The sequence below is a fragment of the Lactuca sativa genome, chromosome 1 (assembly GCF_002870075.4).
Source record: "Lactuca sativa cultivar Salinas chromosome 1, Lsat_Salinas_v11, whole genome shotgun sequence".
In the NCBI taxonomy this organism is placed as follows: Eukaryota; Viridiplantae; Streptophyta; class Magnoliopsida; order Asterales; family Asteraceae; genus Lactuca; species Lactuca sativa.
In genome coordinates this window covers 109,745,912-109,773,212 of record NC_056623.2, presented here as the reverse complement: position 1 = coordinate 109,773,212, position 27,301 = coordinate 109,745,912, and the positions used below count along the sequence as shown (strand labels likewise).

Sequence of the window (27,301 nt, the reverse complement as noted above, 5' to 3'; positions counted from 1 at the left end):
ACCAAAATATCTGACGGTCTAAGTATTGATCTTCCTTCCAATGGACCAGTCAGGAAGTTCATGGGTGCTACTTTCTTAGTCGAAACCCCGAACCTCCTAAATACATAAAAAGGAACATCCATAACCATATCTTGTCGACATTTAAAGCCTCGGAGCTCTCCACAATGTACTGTATGATCTCCAACAGAGTCTAAGAAGGCTTTACGACAAACTTGGGATACTTATCAACGGGAAATAAAGGGATCTTGAGGCGATACTTAATGATAGTCTGATACTCCATGGGAGACATATGTTGGCCAAAATCATCTATAGGGATAGTTAGAAGAAAATCCTAAGCATGTGGTGCTTTTGGACAATTTATAACTGCGTTCTGTCCAACTGACATATTAAGGTATATTTCCATGCCCTCGATGGTTTTGCTAAAAAGGGCACTCATCAATGCATGTTAGGCTTACGGAGGAGGGGGGGGGGGGGGGGACAATTTCCTTAGTAGAAAAATCATTGAGTTCGAAACTTGAGATCGTATCACGAAGACAAGCCAAGGTAGAAACATAGTCGAGTCCATACTACATATGCTAGTGTCTCCTAAGATGTGGTCTTGTAACACCCAAGATAGGGTCCTTGAGGCCACAAAAGTGTATGAGGAAGCCTTTACAACAGAGTACTACCCCAAATCACCACACTAAATGGGTAACGAAGAAAGTGACCACTCGATGTCTCCGAAAAAGGGACCTCCATAAACCACTAAGTCCTCAAACGATTCGCGTAACCCTTTGTCAAAGGAAAAATCAGCCTCTTTCATGTGTATAGGCTGACACACCCTCAAACCAAAGAAAAGTTTTGCAATACTCATACAAATTGAATTAGAAACACTGTGGGTCGCCCAAATACGGAAGCAACCATCATCTCAACAATGTTGGTAGCTCTCATCATGACAAAGTCGCTAATAAAATTGGTGTCCCTAAAGACAACTCCTCTAATAAGCTTCACGCACAATGAAGGCCTCCTGATGTCAATAAGAAATAAACATGCCTTTAGCATCATGCCGTCATATATAGGCCAACAAGAACTCGGTTTTCACATAAAATTATTTTTCCATGGTTTTCCTGTTGAGAACACTAGATCTAAAAAATTTCATAATTAATGGAGGGGTGCCTATAGAAACATGCGTGGTCATGTCTCCTAACAAACAAAGTTACTTGCATAACTGATTTTATATATACAGAGATCTCATGTTTAAACTTCATTTTCTTATAAACTAGAGGGTGTGCCCTCGCGTTGCTAGGGGTTAGAAGATTTTTTCATTGTTTTCTCGTGGGACAGAAGGTTTGTCCGTTAAGCTAATGTTTTGCACCCTTCAAGCCTCTTTAAGGCCACGTCTATGTAAAGTTTAAATACAAAAGAAGTTCATCAGATGGGATTTGTGTGTCAAAGTTGTTGAAAAAATACATGTACCCTGAAGAAACTAAATGTAAAGTATGTTCCTATTTGATCTGATCTTAATTCATTTATATTATTGGTAGTAAAGTACATTGCGCATCTTGGTAGCAAAAGTAAAGTATGTTCCTATTTGATCTGATCTTAATTCAGGAGTCAGAAGCAATTTTTGTAAAATCCCAAAAAAAATGGTTTTTTCACATAAACACAACCTCCATTAGATGTGAACATCCTATGCATCTAATCAACCATATTTAGCATTAAATAAAATATTTTAGAAGAAATTAATCGAAGCTTTGTTTAGTAGTGGTTACAATTGTTTATCGTTGCATTAAATAAACTATTAGTTGACGTTTTTCACAATTATAACCCAAAAATGGGAGCTTTATACCAACCGTAGTAGGTGGACCAACAGGGCATATAATAAATTGACAAATAAATATACAAGTTTCTTTCGTAAAAATAAGAGTATAATGACCTGTAGTGGCTTCGATACCTGGGCTTTCAAAGTTTTGAAGGTGGCCAGGAGTTTTGCTTCTCTATTTGATAGAACTGCTTGGGCTCTTCTTCCTATATCATCAATCCACATTACATGTTACCATGGATTAAGTCTAATTTTATGCTTTTATAATGGAAAAAAAACATTGACAAATAAATATACAAGTTTCTTTCGTAAAAATAAATACGCATGTCATATTATAATGAAAGAATTCAAGACTGAGCTTGGAAACTACGATCATGTTCTAGATAAACCAAAAAATCAAACTCAGATTATGGTCAAAGAACTTCAAGTTGTGGCATTCAATACAAATTTTCTCTCTTAAGAATATACTCTTCACAGATGATAGTGAAAAACTTAGAAGATGAAAAAATATTGTAAATACCAGGTATTAATGCATTCTTTAAGCAACAGAAGATCAAAAAACCTGATTCTGTTGCCTTTGACTACCATTATTTTTGGTCACCGGTTCATTGTAATCAGAAAAAAAAAAAAAAAAAAAAAAAAAAAAAAAAAAAAAAAACATTATTTTTAGGTGGTTGAGCCCAAAAAAAAAATATCCAAAGTAAATTGTTTTTGTAGACTTTGGCTGATATTTAAAAAATTCTTAATTTTGACAAATATAGTCCGATAATGAGAGTTAATGTTTCAACAATGTACCTCCGAATGTTCCCAAGTTTTAAAATAGGTTTCTTAAGTTGTTTTTATTTAACTACTTCCTCATCTTTCTTCACAGATTTAAAAAATCAGTCATTATGTGAAATGGGAATTATCTATGCATAGCATAATGTTGTTTGAGAACAACTTATAGCGAATGATAGAATTCTAAAATCAGAAGTTAGACAGTTAAACGATGGAATAGCTGACTAGGTTGTCATTGTGTCATTTGTCAAACAGTTAGAAGACATCATAAAAAGCTTCATTAGTCCACCTCTCTTCAGAAAAAAAAAATCTAGGGTTTCAAACGGATACCTTATGTTCACTGACAAGTCTGCAATTAGGCTTGTTGGAGCAAATATTTTTGTGTCCTAAACTGCCAATAACCCTAATAAACATGATAAGATTTTGTTTCTCTGTTTACATGCTATAACTGTTACATATATTACAACCTTTGTACGTATAGTACTTGTCAGAGTTAGTCATATTTTCTTACCTTCTACAGCCTTCTTAGCATTGGATACATCCTTCTTCAGTTCTTCAAGTTATCACGTGAAGAATCTTCGACAAATCCATTGTATTTTGTGTTAGTGAGACATCATAAAAGGTAATAACAAAAGATCGATATTCCTTGACCATCAAAATTTATATTCTACGTTCTCTAATTTTTTCTTTCTCTATGGTATCTTTTCAATTTAATTAACAAGGTAAATCACCTTTTACTTGCTTTCTTATGTTACGCTTTACATAAGTGGGTTTGACTCGTTTCTGTTTGATTTTTATAACTGATATCAAACAAATTCTTACGATATTTACGATGTGTTTTCAATATATTTTAATATTTTGCTTAGGGAAAACACCTCGAGAATCCCTGTTGTAACTGTAAGAGCAATCTATTCTGCACTAGCATTTTTGACGATGGGAGCTTTAATTTACACTCTTATTAAAGATATATCTGGCTCATATGCTGATGCATTCACAAAGTACCTAAACATCCTTCTATTTCAATCTTTATTTACATTTTCTTCTTCACATACAATGTAAAGTGACATTAATAATTAATAAATGAAAACAGGTGTTTTTTAGCAAATATGGCAGACCTCTATATCCATGCTGTGATGTTTGCGGTACGTCTATATATATATTCAGTCTATTTGACTTTCATTCGGTTGCGATTAAATTTTATAATTCATAGTTCAGAATTATCCTTTTACGGATTTTGATGCATTTAAAATGAACCTAGACTTCAAAAAATAAGAATTCGGTACTTCTTGTACCACTTTTTTCTATAACAAGAATAATGGAATGTAGCTTTTCAGGTGTGGATAGCATACAAAGAATCAAGTTGGCTAATAGCTTCCTTATGGATAATTTCACTTTTATGTTTTGGGAGGTTAGTATTAATTATTCGATCCAACTCAATTTCTTATTTCTCACTTGCATTGATAAAACACTTTGCTAATGAACGCTGCTTAGGTGGTATATGATAACTTATTTATCCTCGATATGTGTCATGCTTGGTGTATCACATATGCATCTTAAGGGCATGCAAAGTATGCAGTTCATTATCCATGCTGTAATAATTGCATATTGTGTTGCGAATGCAAATATATAGTAGACTATATATTTGGCCTAAAGTAGTTGCAATCAATGATCGTATTTTTGATCGTACAAGTTGGATATAATCATAATTTTAAATTCAATTGCATCTAATGCGGTAAATTAATATGTATGGCTAATGTTTAATTTGAACCTTTTCACAGCATTACTCTATGTGTATACATAGTTAAGCAATTGTTCAGCATCTCACCCGAGAAACCGGCTTCATGTATCATTTTCAGTAGCAGTGACATGTAAGTCCTACAAGAAACTATGTTAAATATTCGTACTCTTGCATATATATACAAATATGGTACATATGTGATCACCAGAATTGTTGATATATAGTAGGATGAATTAATTTGAATTTGTATACATATGAATTAATTCCCTTTCTTCCTTAATTAGCTGCATCAAGAAACTGTTTCAGTCAAAGGTGGTTTAAAAATATTTGCTAGCTTGAGATCTAGTTCTTTTGTTGTTCATGCTAGTTGAAAGGAATTAAACAAGTATTAAAAGGTTAATTTAAGTCATAATCTAGTAAGATTGTATTTACTATGATTTTTTAGTTCTCAATGTTGTGTTTGGGTAACATTCATATTGGGTTAGTCACTCAAATGTCTATGTGACTAGGTCATTTTTTTGTTTGATTATCGAAAAACACTAACATTGCATATTTGAATTATATCTTATTTATTGTTGTCTCTTTTTGTAGCATCTTGATTCTAATTTTTCTGTTTTTATCTTGCAGATGTTTGCAGTCAAGTGAGCTATTATTCGCATCACATGCCAATGTATAAATATGTCTCGCTATCTACAAGTTGTTTGTTTTTCTTCATTTGTTATTAATCTTCGGTCTTCTTATTTTCTTAATAATGATGTTATCTAATATTTTATCTATCAAAACAATTGTTTTCTTGAAACTTTTATATCCATCGCGACTCGCTTTCTCTTGTTATAAGAATTACCACAAGAAGAAAAGTCTTTGGCCGTGTTCGATACGGAACGTTTAGGAGCGTTTGAAAACTTCTAGCTTCTAGCGTTTGACAAAACCCTCTGTTTTTAACAGAAAGCCTCGTTCGGCACCACAAGCTACTAACGCTTAGTTTAAATAAAATACTCTAAATCCAAATGCTATTTCATGTAACATTTAACACAATGTTACTCGCTACAAGTTCCCGCTAGCAGATACTTGTGACAATCCGATACTTTCTCAGTCTATAAAAGTCAAAACTGATAAATAAAATTTGAGTTTATTTATTCCTTTAAGTTCACGTGGGTTAGAAAATAATCTAAAATATAAAAATAAAGTTTATATAAGTTTTCGGAACCAAAAACTCTCGAAAGACCAAGCTTTTTCCTCAAAAACCACAAAACTCGTTCAGCACCCTGTTTTCGGCCGAAAACCCTCTGGGCGAAAATAGATCTCGGCCGAGAACTCCATTCCGGCCGAAAACCCAACTGGTATAAAGGTTTTTCTTCGGAAACTTGATAATTTCTCACTCATTTCACCCGAAAACTCTCTCATTTTGCTCCCAATGATCATCCAAGGACACTCATATCTTTAAGAGAAAACCTTCAAATCTTCATAGTTTCCACCAAGAACAACCTTCATATCTTCAAGAGGCCGAAAACAACAGCAGAACCGAAAACCTGTGTCTGGCCGAAAACCAATTCCGACCGAAAACTCCTCTAGACCGAGAACTTGGTTCTCGGATTGACCCTTGACCGGAAACCTACCCATTCACTTCAAACAACTCTCGGTAACTATTCCTAACACGAAAACAAGTGTTTTCTAACACTTTAAATTAATGGTTTCGCGAATTTTAAATATAATTATGTGTTTAATCATCATTAGGATTCCGTTAATTCCATCAACTCGACGTTCATCTTTCCGGTCTCGCTGTCCAACACGTGCACAAACAACTATGAGTTCATACCCCTACATTTTCACTGTTTTTTATAATGTTTTCGGCGGGGGGGGGGGGGATACAAGTAAAACACAAGAATTTTTGTGTCACACCCCCGAACCAGATGGCGGAAATGTCCGGAGGCTTGGGTGACTTTGTAGCATCATCACTTTGTATATAATTGAAACAAAACATCATCATCATCTCACATGCAATATCACAACTGTCATTGTTTACATTAAGTATTGTATTTCAATATTACATACAAAAAATCCAAAATATGGTGATAACAAAACACAATAAAATATCCAAATATCCTTGCTGACCAACCTGCTCAACGATTTCCTGAGAATACAAGTTAATTTGAAAAGGTCAACATATATAATGTTGGTGAGTTCATAAGCATGTTTGAGTAAAATATTTTATATTACTTTATAAACACCAAAATATTCGATATTTTCTGAAAAACGGTTTGAAATGTTTGTGTCCGATCTTGTATTAATGTATGTGTGTTAATGTTTGTAAGTGTATGATGTGAATGATCCCAGACAACCCAATGGTGTTTGTTTATAAAACGTTGTGAATCTCAACACCCTAGGCTGAGTACCAGTGCGTGTATGTTACCGTATTATCAACAAAAATTTGTATTCCTTAAATTCTTATAATGGTGTTAATTCCTCCAAGTGAGTCGTTATAACCATACTTGATAATGACAATTCTGTCTGTCATGAAGTTTTTCGGACGCCGACTTGTTTAAGGTAAGGTTTGTCACCCTAGACTGACCTAGTCTAACTTTAGCAAACAACTCAGGTGTGGGGTGTCACCCCTGTATCGATCTATACACAAACGGTCGCTCTCCCTCCATGAGACTCTAGTTATAACTACATGTTACGGTTGTACACTCGATAGATGCCAAACGAAGTGTCTCACATGATCTTTAACTAAATTTATGCGAATATGAAATTGCACGGTGTATATTGTTTCCGTGTAAGTATTTAGTTTTCAAAGCCCGACAAGTTCGTATGTGAATGTGTGAAGTGAACAAGCATGTAGATGGACCATGAAGGCCCAATAAACATGTAAGGTATATTACAGGCCTAATAAACATGTAAAAGGACAACTAAGGCCCACTAAACATACAAATTATATTCCAGGCCCAATAAGCATGTAAGGTATATTCCAGGCCCAAATAAACATGTAAAAGGACAACTAAGGCCCACTAAACATGTAAATTATATTCTAGGCCCGATAAACATGTAAAAGACGCAATTGCTCTGTTTGTTGTTAGGTTGGTTGTTAAGTTCAATTGTTTACCAAAATGATATAAAAGACCCACTTTTTGAAAAAAGAAATTTTTGGTCCTTAAAACTGAAGATTTACAATTAAGGCACGCTTTTAGTAAAAATGACACCTTAGGTCCTTTAAAAACAAAAGTTTACATTTAAGGGCTTGATTCGTGTGAAATAACATTTTTAACCCTGATTTTGTCAAAAATAACACTTTTGACCTCAATTTTATGAAAATGTACATTTCAGCCCAATTATGAATAAATTTATCTTTTTGGCGCAAGATTTAATAAATTTACAATTTCAGCCCTTTTTAACTGAAAATTTACATTTTTGGCTCAAATTTGTCTAAAATGCCACTTAAGTCCACATAAGCCCAAAAGTTTACAGATTTAGCCCAAAACCGAAAAAGCCAAAAATGAGGCCCATTTAGGAAAGTATACACTTTTAGCCCTTACAAAATCATAAATATTTTAAGGATCCATATTTACTCAAATAAATCCTTTCAAAATCGTGAGTTTTGCATACTAAATTCACTTTTTGATTATTTTTTCATTTTTGGTCCTCTTATGTAATATGCTGTATCAAGTGTTGTGTCCATAAATATCATCATATTCTTGTATATTTTCGAGTTTCATGAAGTTTATAACTCATAATCACACATATATCATGAAACACACACAAAATCATGCATATACACATAGATCTACACAAAACAAATTGTATTCTACCCCAAAACATAGTAAAAACCAAAGAGTAGGGGGTATGAACTCACTTTGGTTTGAGGATTTCGGTTTTTGATGAAGAATGAGAGAGATCTTGGCCCTAGTAAGCTTCTTGAGTGGATTTTTGGAACCTAAGATGGATCTAAGTGTATGGATCACGAAATGAGGTGTTAATGAATGAAGGTTTTGTCATATGATGAAGTTAAATACTAGAATATAAAGTATCTTACCAAAATGATGAACCTTGATGATGTATTATTGAGCATACACACCAGTACACACGAAATTTTGAAGAGAGAAAGGAAGGATTTTTCTTGAAATTTCTTAGAGAGTTATGAGAGGAGTGTGTTTCAAGTTGAAGTGAGGGTGGTGGTGGGTTTGCTCCTAGGCCGATGATAAGAAAGGGAAGGGAGAGAGAGTGATAAGACTTGCCTAGATGTATGGGACTTCATTATTACATGGAATGTATTATGCATGGATATTCACCATTCAATGGAGAGTTGTCTCCATTAGAATTTTTCCCTCATTTTTTTTACAAAAACCGAGAATGGGGTAAGAAGAGGGAATAAGAGATGAATTGGGCTACAATTTGAACACTCTTGAAATTAAAAGGCCCATTTGTGGAAATTCTCGGTCCATTGGGCCTTCTTAGGGGTTTACGGCCTAAAAGAGTGAACAAAATGGGTTTTCAGCCCACTTAGGTTTAAGAAAACACTTATGGCCCATTAAGGCCCATGATTACAAAGTGAGTCATTTTAGGCCTAACATGGCCCAAAATACTATAGTTTAATGAATGTGCGTCCAATTAGGGACCATATAAGGATTCTTAAACCAGAATAACCAAGTTGTTGGTTTACTGGCCCATTAGGCCCAATAAATGATTTATAGCCGAATAGGGGTTTGAGTTGGGAAATTAGGGTTTCAAACCCATAGTTGAGTATGTCAGATGCATTGAATTAAGTTTTTGAACTTCACAAGTGAGTTTTGATTCTAATGATTGAATTTGAATGAGCATAGCACATGAAATCAATTTAAATTACAAGTTATACAAGAGTCGATTACATGTAGAAAGAATTTCCTAGCCAAAAATGTTAGTTGTGACATTTTGTGTTTTATACAAACGATTTCAAACAGATTAAAAACTGTTGCAATTGATACAAACCGAGAAATCACTACATTTTATAAAAATATTCAGATATTTTTATCCCTTTTGTAATATGCTGAGCATAAGGGTAGCTTTCAACATATAACCATAATTGTAAAGTTTTCAATATAATGCATAGCATACAATCAAACTATGGTCGATATAGTTTGGCAACATTATAGAACTTTTACAGAATTCAATACATGAAACAAGAACATACATACAAACTATAATAGGTATAGTTTGGGATACAATACACAGTTTTACTAATTCAAGAGCCTTATACAGTAACAAACATATAAACTATGGTAGATATAGTTTATGGTATACAATACTATTTTCTGAATAGAAGAGTACAATACTAAATAATTATTTAAGTATAATTATTTTTAGTCTACAAGTTATACATACCATTTCAAGTACAACATAAAACTACAACACTACACGTAAACTAGTTAATACCGGGTTGTAAGGCACCACTTCAATTGTAACCTCTGGGGTGCGGAACTAAATCCTACCACAGTATAACCAGATTATCCTGGAGGGAAAGTGTGAGATTTGTGTATAGATCTATATGGGACTTGCAATCCCACACCTGAGCTGCTAGCTACAGTTAGGCAGGCATGCTTGGGGTGGCAAATATCATATCGTTCCGATGCCTGAAGAACATCGTAGAGGTCACTAGGTCATATCAAGCATGGTTATACGCAACTCACAACAGTATAAACTACCCACTATACACTACAACTGGAGGATTCCAGGGAATACAAATACATGGTTTTATTTTAAGTAATAAAACTGCTGTGAATTACTTGTAGCCAGGGTTTTCATATAGAACAATACTAAATATACTGGTGGTAGCCAGGGTTTTCATACAGTACATTACTATACATTACTGGTGGTATCCAAGGATTTCATACAAGATAATACAATACAATACAGTTGGTGGTAACCAGACATGCATACTAATACTTTCATACACAAATACATAATATAGTAACGAGCGTACATCTTGGTCTTAGGGTTTAAGACTACTTTACACTACTAAAGAAAATATTGGATTTTCTTGAGAAACATACAAACACTTTCAGAGATTCAAAGATAGGTTTTCATTACAAAAGCATTCTTATGAACTCACCAACTTAAATGTTGATACACTTTCAAAACCACTTGTATTCTCAGGGAAACCGGTAGACAGGTACACCCGCAGGTTTTGAGAAGATGGAGCTTTTAGAGTTACGCCTTTTATACTTTTGTTATACATTTTGTTGTTATATAAACTATGTATCGAACAAATGTAAATACTTTAATTATTCAATGTAATGGTTGTGTTTACTTTGATTACTATGATGCAATTATTGTGATATTGTACATAACATCCTCCACCCTCAAACGTTTCCGTCGTTCCGGTTTTCGAGTGTGATAGATTGGTATCAGAGCATTGTTTATAGTGAACTATGTATATCAAACCTTACATGGTAGACAACTATAAACACTAAGGGGCCGAAGCACTCTGAACTAAAAGTATACTTTTAAAATCTAAGTATTTTATAAGAACTATACTAACACTACATACGTACCAGAAGCAGTATCACAAGAAGAACAAAACAAAAGTATTTAGATGTTGGACACTACGGTTAAACTTGGATAGTTATGTTATCATATCTGGGACAAATATATCCTGATCAACTATATGTATTTGAGATATGACCAACATGTGTTTGGGAGTGATAGTGGTGTTGCGACAAGTCTAAAACATACCAAACTCTATATAAAAGGGAACAATAGAACAAATCATACAAACTTAAATACTATAAGAGTATTTTGTAGCACTACGATACTAGAGCTAAACACATTGTACACATTTCATTCCAAGTGTTGCTATAAATTTCATGGCGATTGTTTACTTGTATTAAGTAGACTCATACTGTAAATCGCTTGATAGAACACTATAATTGTCAGGATAGGATATACACTGTTCAATATCACCAGACTCCTGACCACTATAGAGGACTTATCTTTGTTTTTCTCTTAAATTATTTTAGAGGAAGATGCCTCCGAAGAAGTCCAACAGAAAGAACAACAATCCGCCGCCGCCACCTCCTCAATACGATCTTGCTGTCTTCCAAGTAGCAGTAACAGCCACAATGGCTGCTGCTATGTTACAAATCAATGCAAGTGGCACTAGCGGGGAGGGCAGTGGTGCCAACCCATATAACCTTGGTGAAAGTCATGGAATTGTACTAACTCGTTGGTTTGAAAAGACCAAATCAATCTTCGAGATCTGTGTGTGCCCTGAAACCAGCTAAGTGACGTTTGCGGCATGCACCTTCATTGATAGAGAACTAACTTGGTGGAACAACCAAGTCAAATCACTAACTCTACCGATAGCTAATGCTATGAGTTGGGACGATTTGAAGGAACTGATGCTCGCTGAATACTGCCCACGGGGCGAAATGTAAAAGCTAGAGAAGGAGATCTGGAGTCTAAAGATGAAGGGCTCCAACATTGCTACTTACACTACTAGGTTCAGTGATCTTGCTCTTTTATGTCTTGGGATGGTCACCCTATAGAGCAAGAAAGTTGAAAGATTCATATGGGGATTAACTCCCCCTACACAAGGAAATGTCTTAGCTGCCAACCCACTCACGTTTGATAGTGCTAAACGACCGAAGCATACATTGATAGACCACGGGGATAGTCAAGAACCCATGCCAGCCGCCCACGAACCACCTAAAGAGAGTGGTGTGAAGAAGAAGTTCGGGAACAAAAGGAAGGGCCAATCATCGCAAGAGTCCTCCAAGAAGCAACAAACAGTGGTAGTCCATGCTATTACCATTCCTGCTGCTGTTCCCACTACTCAAGAACCTGCCAGTAGATATGTTGGGACTCTTCCAAGGTGGGACAAATGTAACTTCCATCATCACGGACCTTGCTGTGACATGTAATGCACCAACTGTGACCAAAAGGCGCACACAACCCATTTTTGCAAAGCACAAGTCCAACCAACCAATCAGGCTCCAGGAGCTGGAATAGGCCAAGCCTGTTATGGGTGTGGTGAAATCGGGCACTACAAGAGGAATTTCCCTTATGAAACGACTGATAGTAATACCGAGAAAGTGCTATCCATGGACCAGGAGGAGGCAGTCGTTGATCCCACTGTAGTTACGAATACGTTCCTCCTCGACAACTCTTATGCATGCATTCTCTTTGATAGTGGTGCGGAGAGGAGTTTTATCAGTCATGCATTTAAACACTTACTCAAACACAAATCCCAACCTCTAACCAAAACATTCACTGTCGAGATGGATAACGGAAAGAAAGAGAGTACTAACGACATATTCATTGGATGTAGACTCACTGTAAACGATTATTCCCTTCCAATCGACTTATACCGATCTCCATAAAAAAGCTTTGATGTCATCATTGGCATTGATTGGTTGATCCCCAATCATGCTGATATTCTTCATTTCGAATAAACCATTCGCCTCGATCTGCCAACCGGCAAAGCTCTTGTTATCTATGGCGATAAACTCAACATGAACCTTCGCATTATTTCGTGTATCAAAGCTCAAAAATACTTGTGAAAGGAGTGTCACGTATTCCTGGCGCATGTAGTAAAAAAAGAAGTTAAAGAACTCGAGAGCATCCCCAAAGTCTGCAACTTTCCTGATATCATCCCCAAAGATCTTCGAGGAGTTCCTCCGGAATGTCAAGTCGAGTTCCGAATCGACTTGATTCCGGGAGCTACCCCAGTAGCCAAATCCCCTTACCGTCAAGCACCAGCAGAAATGTAGGAATTATCCAGTCAAATGAACGAACTGCTCAACAAGGGATTCATCAGACCAAGCTTCTCACCTTGGGGAGCACTGGTTTTGTTCGTGAAGAAGAAGGACAAATCATTCCGAATGTGCATAGACTACCACGAACTAAACAAAATTACCATGAAGAATCTCTACTCTTGCCTAGAATCGATGACCTCTTAGATTAACTTCGAGGAGCCAGCTACTTTTCAAAGATAGACCTGAGATCAGGGTACCATCAATTACGAGTCCAAGAGAGTGATGTTACTAAGACAACATTCAGACTCGGTATGGTCACTACGAGTTTGTATTTATGCCCTTTAGTCTAGATGAATCGGGTGTGTTGTCCTTTCCTAGACAAATTCGTGATAGTGTTCATAGATGATATACTCGTCTATTCACGAAGTGAGGAAGAACATAGACAACACTTGAGACAAGTGCCAGGAATAATGAGAACAGAGAAACTATACACGGAATTCTCTAAGTGCGAGTTTTGGATCAGGAATGTAACTTTCCTAGGTCACATGGTCAGTGAAGAATGCATACACATGGACCCTTCCAAGATAAAGGCAATTGAGAATTGGTCAGCACCGAGAACTACCACATAAATTTGTGAATTCTTGGGCGTTGCTGGTTACGATCGCAGATTTATACAGAATTCTCCAGAATTGCTAAACCGCTTACAACCCTGACTCAAAAGGGTGTGACTTTTAGTTGGGGAGAAAGCAAGATATCCATAATGGGAGTTGGATATTAAGAATGTATGTGTAAGTTAAAAAAATTTATGCAAGAAGGATGTTCAAAGGAAAGTACTTTGAATGTGAGACTTCATGTGACATCTCCAATTTCACGTCCAGAAAAGACTGATTTCTTTATGCTTTATTTGAAATTCAGAGTATATTTTTAAATAAATATATTGCGGAATTTGTTCCCAGAAAAACATGATAAATATATTATCAAAACATTTCCAAAGAAATTTATTTTGTTCAAATTAAAACTTTGGGATGTCATCGTCAATACTGAAACATAAGCATAAACAAACCTTACATTTATTTAGAATAGTGATCTACATCTCCTTTAATCTCTCAGTGTAAAGTAGCTTTGTATCGATACCTATGATACAAGTAGACCGAGTGAGTCAGGTTGGGAAACCTGGTGAGTACATATGGTTTTCAACCCACAATAATGTAATTATTATGTTCCATCAAGCAAATAACCTAATTACTCATCCCCATTATCTTCTTTATTCTTAAATACCTTCCCTAAAGATTTATCCTAAGGGTCATCTCCTACATCATATTTACCTCTCATCTCCTTACATCGTATTTCCTTATGTGTTTGTTCCTAAGGACTTTTCCTAAGGATCAGTGCCTACATCACATAGATAATACTAATTTCCGGATTACTCCCTTAATATGTGTCCAGTAAGGGTTAGGGTATCATCATATGAATACATAGTTACAACGTCGCTTGAAATCGTAATTCATAGTAAGGGGTTAGAGTATCATTGCATGAATACATAGTTACAACATTGCCTGAACTCGTAATTTATAGTAAGGGATTAGAGTATCATCGCATGAATACATAGTTACAACATCACCTGAACTCGTAATTCATCACCTACAGGTTATGAGCCTGCTGGTGTTTCCATATGACTGTCTAGAATAGTCTGTGGTCGGCATTTATACTCTAGTAGATGACTACATCGCCACATCACCGGTCAAGGTTATGGTATCCCCTCTCATCTCACATCACCTGTTTATCATCACCTGTCTATCATCACCTAATTATCATCACCATTCCATCATCTACTAATTATCATCGACTTTCTATCATCACCTATCTATCATCGCCAAATTATTATCACCTTTCTATCATCACCTATCTATCATCACCCGTTGCTACCCAATATATATTTATAAGTATAAAAATACGTATATAGTTTAAATCACATAAACATGTATAAATCATTTATCCAACATAGATATCAAGAACACAGATATTATGCACACATAACACATAATTTTTATTAAATACTTCATATCTATGTGTAAGATGAATGTAAGTATGCACTCACATTAGTAGCATGAGTTGATAGAATCTAACTAGAAACGTCAGCGGTTCGTGATCATCGGGCTCAGAATGCAGAATGCCTTTAGCAAACGAGAGAGAGAGAGAGAGAGAGAGAGAAAATAATTGGGTGTAAGGAATAAAATGGTCAGATTTGCTATTTATAGGCTGATTTTTGGTCCCTCACATCATGAGAATTCGTTGCTCACGTCGTGAGCAATGACTGCATCACCTCCTAGCTTCGCCATCTACGTTTATAGCTCTGAAATGTGTCTGGACGACTTCCCACATCGTGATAATGACATGCTCACGTCATGAGCTTCCAAGAGTCATCTCGTAGCCTTCCCAGGTGTTTTCTAGGCTCTATTAGTTTCCGTTTGACTCCTCACGTCGTGAGAAATCATGCTCACGTCGTGAGCCTTAAACGTAGACTTGCTGTCTGCATTCTAGCCTTAAAAATTGGCGTTTTGACTCCTTATGTCGTGAGAAATCATGATCAAGTCGTGAGTCCAATTAGATTAGGGTTTCTGACACGTGTCATGCTCTCAGATAGCTACATCTTCGGAAGGCCATAACTTTTGCATACAAGCTCCGTTTTTAACGTTCTTTAATCCACGCATAGGTGGAGACATACTATAAAACATTAATTTAGAACCATAAGGCTAAAAAGTACTCTATCATAAACTCAAATTTTATGATACCCGGTGTCGTGTAGGTTTTGTCGCGAAACTTCAACAAGTCATAACTTCTTCGTTATAACTCGGATTTCGATGTTCTTTATATGTATGGAAACCTTGCGACATATATTAGAAATTAGTTAATATTATTTATTCTAAATAATCTTCTATAAAAAATTCACTTTTTTGACGCTTATCGTCTTTAAATTGACTAGCCTGAATCTGCGGGCGTTACACTTCACATCTATGGAATTGTCTTGTAACAATATCCAATAGAACACTTTGTAATTTCATTGGCAAAGTCTTTGTGGATTTGGTGCTATGAAGTTACAAAAGGATTATTGGATAAAAGGTTAGAATCTAACACATTATAATAGTGGCAAGAATTTGGTATTCTTACACATGCGACAAGGATTAGGGATTGTGAAATGAGCATCATTAAATGTATTCAATTGATCTATTTCACAAAGAAAGGACTATAGGTAAATATGGTGTGCATGCTTGGAGCATGGGATAACCATTGTTTGAACTCAAGTATTAAGTTGATTAGTCCAAACATTATACAATGAATAATGTGTAATCAATATGGTGATTAAATAATAGGTGTTTTATTTATACCTAAAAGGTTTGAGATCATATTGGATTCGATTATTCTTGTGTTTCACTTCTCATGTTTTGACTTCTCGGATAATAAGATTATTCAACTATCCACAGTCAATCATACTTTGGAAGTAGGTAATGAGGTAAGACTATCATGAATCCGACTGTAGATCGTCTAAAGTGTTTAGACATAGCAAAAGTCTGCTATAGTGTTCATGAGTGCTCCTGAAATAAGATTTGAGTATTGGATTAAACACACACTCATGTGAATCACTTCATGGATTTTATCATGAGTGATTGCGAAACGATAATATCTTATATTATTGAAACAGAGAGATATGAGTTGTTGCTTACAAGTTGGTTGCACATTGATAATACATAAACGCATCAGTAACTTGATGTTATAAAACATATTGTTGTGTGTGATTTGATCAGTAAATAGTACAAACATATGAGTCAAAGTTTATCCGTTCCTTTTACCCAATGTGGGTTAAAAGCGATATCTGTGGGTCCCTCGATGATTTAGTGATGACACCTAAGCGCTTGGCCAAGCTTGGACTAAGTTGATGTGTTCAATTATAGGCTTTTGTCAGTCATCATAAATCGAAAATCGGAAAACAACACATGAACAGGTAGAATGATTATAATCCATGTATCGGTTCATATGATATCTTTTAGAATGGAGGAATATTTGATCCCTTATCTAAAGGATGTTTTACTGATAAGATCAGAGTTCGACTGTGGCTTTTGAGAGTTATGATTGCTAATCAGATTTTGAAGTTGTACTTGCAATAATAGTTATTAGACTTATCCATGTGGGTGACTGTTGGATTAGGTGTCTAAGCCCATAACTATAATTGGTATGTACTTGACCCGATAGTAACATGGTCCTTTTGGGTTGCCTTCACTCAAGCAACTTGATAGGATAACAAGTGGAGAGAGATAGAGTAGGATTTATTAAGTGAATAATAAATTGGTACTCAGAATTATTTTTTGAATATATTATATGATTTATATATTATTTGGAAATCATATTATTAATTAGTAATTAATCAGAAATTAATCTAGCATTAATTTTGGGAATAAAGGAACTGATTAATAGTGGAGGGACTGATTATGTAAACCAGTATTAGTTGTAGTTTGGACTAATGGACCGTATTGATAAGAGGTGGATGAAAGTCTATGGAAATCCCATATAACTTTCGTCCAAGGGCTTTTCATATGGGGGTTCATGAATTCTTTAAGCCCTAAGCAAGGGAATTAGGGTTTCCACCTAAAAACCCTAATAGCCTCAACTATACAAACCCTCCTAATATAAGGATTTTCGTCCCCTATGAGTTTTAGGGAACCCTATCTGATTTCCTTCCCTCTCCATGTCATCTTGTTGCATTGGGTGTTTGTGAATCCATTATAGGTGCAACACTTGGGGCACTAAGCTTACAAAGGTCAAGGTGTTATTGTGAATGCTACATAACAAGTGAGGTAATGTTCAAAACTCTATTTTACATATGGATTTTGAAATTATGTATGCTAGTATTAGGTTTTATGCTTTGGATGATTATTTGCATGTATAACTTGAGAATAACCTAGATCCAAAGCATTAGGGTTGCATGTACACCATATAAATGTTGTAGTGCTCAAAACCCATCAAATTAAAAGATAAAGATTAAATCATAAGTGGTTGAAATTTAATTAAATTAAAAGTTTACTTTAGATAATTAATACTTAAACCTCGTATTTTGAAAAGTTTTAAAATACACCTTATACTATATATGATTAAATGTTTCATATATTATATGTATAAAACATGTCAACCAACCAATAGTAGGCGCCATTTACGAAGCCATGCTATAAAGGGGTATAAGGAAACAACCTATAAAATGATCATTGAATGTGTGTCCATTCTCACCCACCGCTCCTGTAACACCGTGATTTTTTACCCAATATTTAGTTTTTATTTTTAAAATATTTATTTGACAAAATAAATTAGCAAAGGTCTTATTTAAAGTTTAAAGAAAACATCAGCAATGTTACATTTATTTTCAAAAACATCATTCATCAAAATAAAGTTCATAAACAAAATTAAAAAACATGTCCTAAAAAACAAGTATTATGAAAACTCCATGACATGTCTAAATGGTATCAATACTAAGACATAAACTGGAATGTAACTACCCAAATTCTCCATCTTCACGAAACAATCAAACTTTGCTAGTTGTACCAGTGCAAGGCAAGAACAAGCAAAGAAACAAGTGTCAGCAAATGCTCAATGAGTCAATCATAAGTACAATGTTAGGAAAACACACATAGCATATCATCACATACATCTCATACACCACATACCACACATCCATCACATACATGAGACACACCATATATATCACATACATTGAATGTTCTTCACTAGAAGATCATCAGGGTCTAGCATTATTATTTATATTTTAATATTAGATAATTAATAATTATTCTTAGCCCTAGGTCCATGCGACAACCCAAAAAAAAATCCATTATGTACAACCATCAACTTCAATTGAAGTTAAAACTGTATCTGCTAACTTTCAAGCTTTTTGGAATAAGTTTGAGTATTTTAAAGATAGTACATCAAGAGATATCAGGAGAGAGGATACCCTAGGGTTTATTATGTAACAATAAGTGCCCAAAACTTCAAGAGTTTGGAGATTACCGTCCAAAATGGTATTGGGACCGTAAACCCTAAAGACTATATAAGTGAGACTTAGATATTTTTATCACTTTTTCACATTTCCAAGACTAGAGCCATTTCTCTCTCAAGTAACATCCCATTTTTCTTCAAGATCTTCAACTTGTAAGTATTTCTAAGCCCTAATAAGTTGATATCTACCTTAATCTAGTGATATAACATGATTTCATCCGTGAAATCATTCCAAAAGTGTAGATCTTCAAGTTTCACCAAGAACACACACTAGTGTTCTTGGACTTTTAGCACCTTTTCAAGATTCTTCCTTGTAAGTACTTCTATCATAGAGTCTTATAAGCTTTGTTACACTTCTAAACACCAATAAAACACCCAAGAAAGCCATGATCGAAGGTGGTTACGGTCCAAGATGCTCTTGGACCGTAAACCCTAAAAAGGGTGCTAAAGTGTCCCTATTCTCTTGCCAAACCTTGGAAACAAACCTAGAACCTTCCTTTGATGTGTTTAGCACATAAAAACCACTAAAATGTCCCATTTATATGTGTTTACGGTTTGGGGAGCTCCCAAAACCATAAACACCCCAAAGTGGGTTATGATGCCCCATATTCCTTCCTTAGGCCGAGAAACTAGCCTAGACCTTTACCTTGAAGTGTTTAGGACTTGAAAACATCAAAATAGCATGGTCCATAGGAGTTTACGGCAGCAAACACATGGAGAAATGGTCCATGGACCGTAAACTCCATTTGGGAGTGATATGTTGCCCTAAATCACATCCTAAGGCTTAACCATGAAGTAGGAATGCTTAGTATAACTTGCAAGACTTCAAATCACAAAATGGTCAAAGTACCATGAGTTTACGGCCGTAAACTCATGGGTTTACGACCGTAATCTCAAGTGGAGTTTGTTACAAAACCATAAACACCCTTAGATGCCATTTCACTTCCCTTTGATGAATCACATGTGATTCCAACGCTTAACCAAGGTGTTTCCTAGTCCCAAAAGGTGCTTTCTTTGATATAGTTGTTGTTAAACACTACATTCATGTGAATATGTGTCCATTTATGTCATTTAGGACTTATTGTGTCTCGGGACTTCATTCGTGGAACTTCTCATCCGTACGCGCATACCCGTTTGAATCACCCACATCAGGAGAGTTCATACCCCGAAATGAATCATTTAACTATTTTAACTGTTTTAAGCGGGGAATACAAGTTGAACACAATGATAATTATGTAAATGTTTGTTATAAACATCTTTCAAAATGTTACTTATGTTATTTATAAGTTGTCAAAACATTTGAAAACTCTTTTTAAAGGTTATGTTACCTTATAGTTATACAAAACTCTGTTTTTAAAGTACGAGCATAACTTAGTAGACAAATGAGTCTTTTCATTAACAGTCCAAGTAGAACATTAGTAAACTATAATAGGTTTAGTTTAGGAGAATACTATTCATTACTTCTAGTACAATGAATCACACAAAGACTCAGTTCAGTTCACGAGTCTATACAAATGAAATACGTTTACATAAATACTTTTACATAGATACACTTACATGAATACATTTAGATAAATACGATAACAATACACGATAACAGAACAGAACATAATAAGGTGCTATAGCATGGAACGTTTGCAGGATCTAACTATACCAATGAATCACTTCTACATTGTGTAGTTGAATTTGGTATACATGATCATAGTAATGTGGATGTTCGCGGCTTGCACTCATGTAGGGGTCGCGTGTAGTTCCTAGAATCTCTTGACAAGGGAGCGTTTAGCATAGGATCTAGCCATCACATTATGCCTTAACCCTCAATTAAGGCAAAATAGTACTAAAAGTAGTCACTTATTACAAATACTACAGTACTTACACTGTCAATACGACAATTATAGAAGGATATAAAATTCCAGTTTCAATATTATTAATACCTTTACCATGTGTCATATTCACATAATCGATAAGGTAGATTAGATTTAATTAATAATAGTCGTTCAGTCGGGTCTTGGTAGAAGGCTACTTTCAGAACAGTTGGGTCTTGGTAGAAGGCTACTTTAAGAACAGTCAGGTCTTGGTAGAAGGCTACTTTCAAAACAGTCGAGTCTTGGTAGAAGGCTACTTTTAAAAGTTAGGACCATAATGCTAATCTTATGATTCCTTAATGTATACACTATAGGATACACATATACTAATAGATTCCGACAGCTAATAGGATGTGTGCTCTTTGCATCATTTCCTATCTTCGTTGGGTTGTGGGCTTGGAACGAGTTCACCCAATCTATTATCTACCCGAATCTATATATATTTATGCTAAGTATACATTAAGTCATCATAAGGGTACCAAGTATGGATCAGGTTATAGGACACAGAGTAGAAGCACAGTTTTTCAAGTACAAAACATACTTTCAAAGTCAGTATTTTTGGTATACAAAACTAGAGATTTCCCAGATAAGGGCTTAATCCATTTTATTAAGTCAGTACAATTTTAAAAGACTTTAGGTGAGTAAATCTATAATACCTTAGTTTATACACCATGTTTATATATAAAAATAATACCCAATAAGCAGTTAAATGTGTGTTTTCCGCCTTACTTCTTGTTCCCCATTGGGTTGTTGACTTAGATCAGATTCACCCAATTAACTTTCTATCCGATATCATATTATATATAGGAGTACAAACTAAGCTATTATAAATGTAGTCACTGTGGTCACTATTTTACAATAAGAAATATAGGTTTTCTTAAAAGATCTTTTCATTAGATATAAAGGAACCATTAAAAATAACTCGATGAGTAACAAGTGAATACACCGGAGTTATATATGACAATGATCTAACAACCAATGGAATGTGTGCTATCCGCCTTACTTTCTGTTCCCCGTTGGGTTGTGAGCTTAGGGCAGATGCGCACAATCGATTGTTTGTTTACTCTGAGTTTTATATAACTAGTAACCACTTAGTACCCATAGAAAGGCTTGTAGTGTCATTTTACTTAGCTTTCATTCAAGTTGGAAATATATGATTTTCTAGAGGAACAGGCGAACTTGTCAAAATAGAACTTACAGCTTACATCGGTTTTACGTATACATTTTTCAGCAACATTTTACAGCTTACATCACTTTTACATATACTTTGTCAACAACATTGTACAACTTACATCACTTTTACATATACATTTTCAACAACACTTTACAGCTTACTAACATCACTAAAATCTTATGAACTCACCAGCTTAATTGCTGATCAACTCTTTCAAATAACTTGGATTCTCAGGAGGCTATTAGACAGGTGCTCGTGTTGGGGATTTAGAAGATGAAGCATTACAGCTTCAAGTCTTGTTTTGTTATTTATGTGTGAATTCTATGTTTTGTGAACACAAATTGTAAAAACTTTCTTTTGAAATGAAATGGTTGTTTATTACTTGCTTACCATATACATATCTCGTGATACTTAACATGACATCCTCCACCCCCGAACGTTTCCGCCGTTTTGGTTTTGGGGTGTGAAAGATTGGTATCAGAGCATTGTTTATAGTGAACTAAGTATATCAACCGATAAAAGATATACTTCTATAAATACAATAGGGCTTAAGTGCTCTGGATAATGATATATTTTAGAGTATAACTACAAGTTATAAAAATATACCTACTTGCTTATACGTGTACATAATAGAACTAGTGTCACGAGGAGAACAAAACTAAAAGTATTTAAAGGTTGGGCACTGTCGTCACCCGAACAGTTATGTAATCATAGCTAGGATCAATATAGCCTGATCAACTATATTCATTCGAGATGTGACCAACATGTGTTTGGGAATGATGTGGTGTTGCAACAGGGATAAAACTTACCTGAACACCAGTCAAGAGAACGCCAGAACCAGTACATTACGTTAAAAATACTATAGGGATACTTTAGTTCAGATAAATAACTTATGTGAGATTTTAAAAGACTCTTACAGATAAGTCTATAATCTTGCAAGGTATATTCCTTAAGTGTTATATATAATCGGGATTTTATAGACATAGAATTTATGGCCTATGCTTCGCTATCCATTCCTCTTATAGGTGTAGTGTTGAGGTGGGACCAACTATTCAAAGGTCTATTTGATCTTCAATCATATACAAACTTGTGTACCTTGTACAATTATAGGAGGATTTCGTAAGGATCACCCCATAGAGTTACCTTAAAGCTCATAGGTTCTTTAGTCATTTTCCTTCTCGCACGACAAACTCAGATAATTGTAACCACATCCTCAGAGTATAAAACAGAAGAGTCCAGGAGGAACAAGGACAAGTTCATGAGAAGTTTTCAAGGAAAGCTCAGCCGAAGTAACCAAAATGTCTTACGCGTCACGCTAATAAATATTAATTAGGTTAATTTATCGAGCGAGTGGAAGCACTGCTCACATTACATGTGTTAGAGTTATTTTCTTACATGCAGCTGGTAACAGTTATTCAGGAAACAGATATTCATTCGAGGATAGTTAATTCAAATTCATAGAGTTTATTAGGTATAGACTCATTTATGAATTGTTTCTAGAACCCTATGGAATTCAGGACCCGATACATCCAGAACTAGGATAACCTTGTCTTTTTCGCTTTCGGCTTGTGTCCATTGCTATAAACTTATTCCGCTTCATCTTTGTTTTCTTTTAGCAAAGATGCCTCCTCGTAGATCACCCAGACACATTACTCCGATAACTCTAGTACTGCCTCCTTCGCAAATCGATATGGAAACTATAGACGCTGCAGTAGCCGTGGCTATGGCAACAACCATGGCTCAGTATAACCCCACCAGTACAGGTGGAGGTGAAACACCTACTAATTCTACTCAAGGTGAGGTCCCTGTGCGCCCGAGAGAGTTCTCCTACAAGGATTTCACTAGATGCCAGCCATTGTCCTTTAATGGGACTGAAGGAGTCATTGCCCTCATGCAATGGTTCGAGAAGACAGAGTCGATCTTAAAAATCTGTTTATGCCCAGATGGAAGCAAAGTAAAGTTTGCTGCCTACACCTTCTTTGGCAAGGCCCTAACATGGTGGAACTGCCATGTTAAGTCACTGACCCTACCAATGGCTAAATCCATAGGTTGGGAAAACCTAAAAGAGTTAATGCGGGAGGAATATTGCCCGTTGGGCGAGATTCAAAAATTGGAACAAAAACTGTGGGATCTCACTATGGTCGGCTCAGACATAGTAACCTACACTGACCGGTTCAGCAAACTAGCAGCTATATGCCCCGGAATGATTACCTCGGAGAAGAAGAAGATAGAGAGATACACTTGGGGTCTGACTGCTCCGACCCAAGGAAATGTGTTATCTTCTAACCCAGCCACGTTTGATAGTGCTAAACGCCTGGCTCAGCGACTCATCGATCATGGAGTTCGCCATAATGTAAAAGTTCTGATTCCTGAACCATCGAGGGAAGAGGACAATAATCAGAAGTCGGGGAACAAGAGGAAGAAGAAGCGAACAACACAAGACACCCCGAAAGAGCAACAAGCAAGTACTATGTACGCCACTACGACGCATACTGCTTCAACACCTGCCAGTTGATATGCTAGAAACCTTCCGAGGTGTGGAAAGTGCAACTTTCACCACACCGGAGGATGCTGGGAAATGCAGTGTCTGAACTACCACAGAAAGGGACACACAGTTTGTTACTTCAGGGCACCGACACAACCGATCTCCCAAGTCCTTGGAGCTGAAGAAAACCAAGCATGCTACGGCTATGGCGAGACTGGACACCATCAGAGGGACTACCCAATAATAAAGAACTTAGAAGCAGATGGACGTATTTTGATGATCACCACAGGAGAATCTACCCCGGAGTCGTCGACGAGTAGTATTATCTTTTCAAAATAGTAATTACTTTTAAAATTAATTTATATTCATATAAGATTTAAAATTTGGGGATGACACTTAAAAGTAACTATAACAACTCACATGTTGAAATAGGTCGTAATATTCAAGAGAACTAAAAGATCCTTTAGAGAAGCTATTATGGCTCACCATATACATCAGGGTTGTGCGTAACTAAGAGGTTGCAGACTTAGAGTGAGTGACTCCGCTTAGGTCCCCTTTCCTTAAATGGTTGAGGATTTGAGGCAGAGATGCTCAGTCGACTGCCTGGCTCATCTTAAGTATTCATAACTTGTATATGACGGGCGATGGTAGTGGTACCAGGAAGGATTATGATATAAAAGTATCCCTACAGTTAATAAAGCACTTTTATTTGTATGTATGCACACATAGCGATACGATACATAGGAGTGTTAACTTCAAATAGAAGACAGGAAACACGAGAACAGTTACAAGGAGTACATTGTTGATCATACTAGGAGTTCAGTACCGGGCATACCAGGGATACATCGTCGTTTATCAGACGTTTCTTTCATTTGACCAAAAATTTGTTCAGTATAGAGTCCTTTGTTTTCTTTCGTCATGAGTTGGCATGGTCCTCACCATACTGAGTTCACATGTTTCTATCGCCTTGATCGGCAAGTGCTCAAAACTTTCGTCATTCGTATCGAAAGTCCGACCTAAACCAAAAATTTTATCTTTCTCATTCTAAATCCTCGAAGTACTCGTGTGAAGAGTACTTTGTCCTCCGAAGCCTTATCGCCAGATGTCCACAGACTGTCACTAAATACCACTCGTCCAGCAGACTAAGTTTGAGCACAGAGACTATGGATGAATACAGCCCACCTATTATTATTTAGTGTATACGCAAGGGTGGTGTATGATTATGATTACGCAGATCTAGTATGTGTGTTTCCGCCCTATTTCCTATCCTCGTTGGGTTGTGGAGCTGGGGCAGAGTCGCACATCCAACAGTCCTACTAATCCTAATTATATACGGCTTGTATACACGAGGTAACGATAGATGGACCAAGTATGAATCCTATCAGGAACACTAGGGCAAAGCTATCAGGTCTATGTGTGAGTATTCTACAAAGCAGAAGAGCTCAACCCCAGTAGTAATGTTAAGAAATCTAATTTCATGACGAAATTCATTCTAACGGGGGGATGACGTGACAACCCAAAAAAATCCATTTTGTACAACCATGAACTTCAATTTAAGTCAAAACTGTTTCTGCTAACTTTCAAGCTTTTTGGAATAAGTTTGAGTATTTTAAGGATAGTACATCAAGAGATATTAGGAGAAAGGATACCCTAGGGTTTATTATGTAACAATAAGTGCCCAAAACTACAAGATTTTGGAGTTTACGGTCCAAAATGGTATTGGGATCGTAAACCCTAAAGACTATATAAGTGAGACTTAGATATTTTTATCACTTTTTCACATTTCCAACACTAGAGCCATTTCTCTCTCAAATATCATCCTATTTTTCTTCAAGATCTTCAACTTGTAAGTATTTCTAAGCCCTAATAAGTTAATATCTACCTTAATCTAGTGATATAACATGATTTCATTCGTGAAATCATTCCAAAAGTGTAGCTCTTCAAGTTTCACCAAGAACACCAAGAACACACACTAGTGTTCTTGGACTTTTAGCACCTTTTGAAGCTTCTACCTTGTAAGTACTTCTATCCTAGAGTCTTATAAGCTTTGTTACACTTCTAAACACCAAGAAAACACCTAAGAAAGCCATGATCAAAGGTTTTTACGGTCCAAGATTCTCTTGGACCGTAAACCCTAAAAAGGGTGCTAAAGTGTCCCTATTCTCTTGCCAAACCTTGGAAACAAACCTAGAAACTTCCTTTCATGTGTTTAGCACATAAAAACCACCAAAATATCCCATTTATATCTGTTTACAGTTTGGGGAGCCCCCAAAACCGTAAACACCCCAAAGTAGGTTATGATGCCCTATATTCCTTCCTTATGCCTAGAAACTAGCCTAGACGTCTACCTTGAAGTGTTTAGGACTTGAAAACATCAAAATACCATGGTCCATAGGAGTTTACGGCAGCAAACACATGGAGAAATGGTCCATGGACCATAAACTCCATTTGGGAGTGATATGTTGCCCTAAATCACTTCCTAAGGCTTAACCATGAAGTAGGAATGCTTAGTATAACTTGTAAGACTTCAAATCACAAAATGGTCAAAGTACCATGAGTTTACAGCCGTAAACTCATGGGTTTACGACCGTAAATTCAAGTGGAGTTGGTTACAAAACCGTAAACACCCTTAGATGCCATTTCACTTCCCATTGATGAATCACATGTGATTCCAACACTTAACCAAGGTGTTTCCTAGT

The 27,301-nt window shown here is 35.9% G+C and overlaps 1 protein-coding gene across 1 annotated transcript in view; it reads left to right on the top strand.

Moving 5' to 3' along the window:
* LOC111921421 (uncharacterized) overlaps positions 1 to 5,095 on the top strand; it is a 38,875-nt gene extending 33,780 nt beyond the window's left edge. The window contains exons 4-9 of the mRNA XM_023917003.3: positions 3,099 to 3,200; positions 3,445 to 3,576; positions 3,669 to 3,720; positions 3,913 to 3,986; positions 4,357 to 4,446; positions 4,944 to 5,095. Coding sequence (XP_023772771.1) covers positions 3,099 to 3,200; positions 3,445 to 3,576; positions 3,669 to 3,720; positions 3,913 to 3,986; positions 4,357 to 4,446; positions 4,944 to 4,992 — 499 coding nt within the window. The 3' untranslated portion in view covers positions 4,993 to 5,095. The remainder of the gene's footprint in view (positions 1 to 3,098; positions 3,201 to 3,444; positions 3,577 to 3,668; positions 3,721 to 3,912; positions 3,987 to 4,356; positions 4,447 to 4,943) is intronic.
* Positions 5,096 to 27,301: the final 22,206 nt, after the last annotated feature.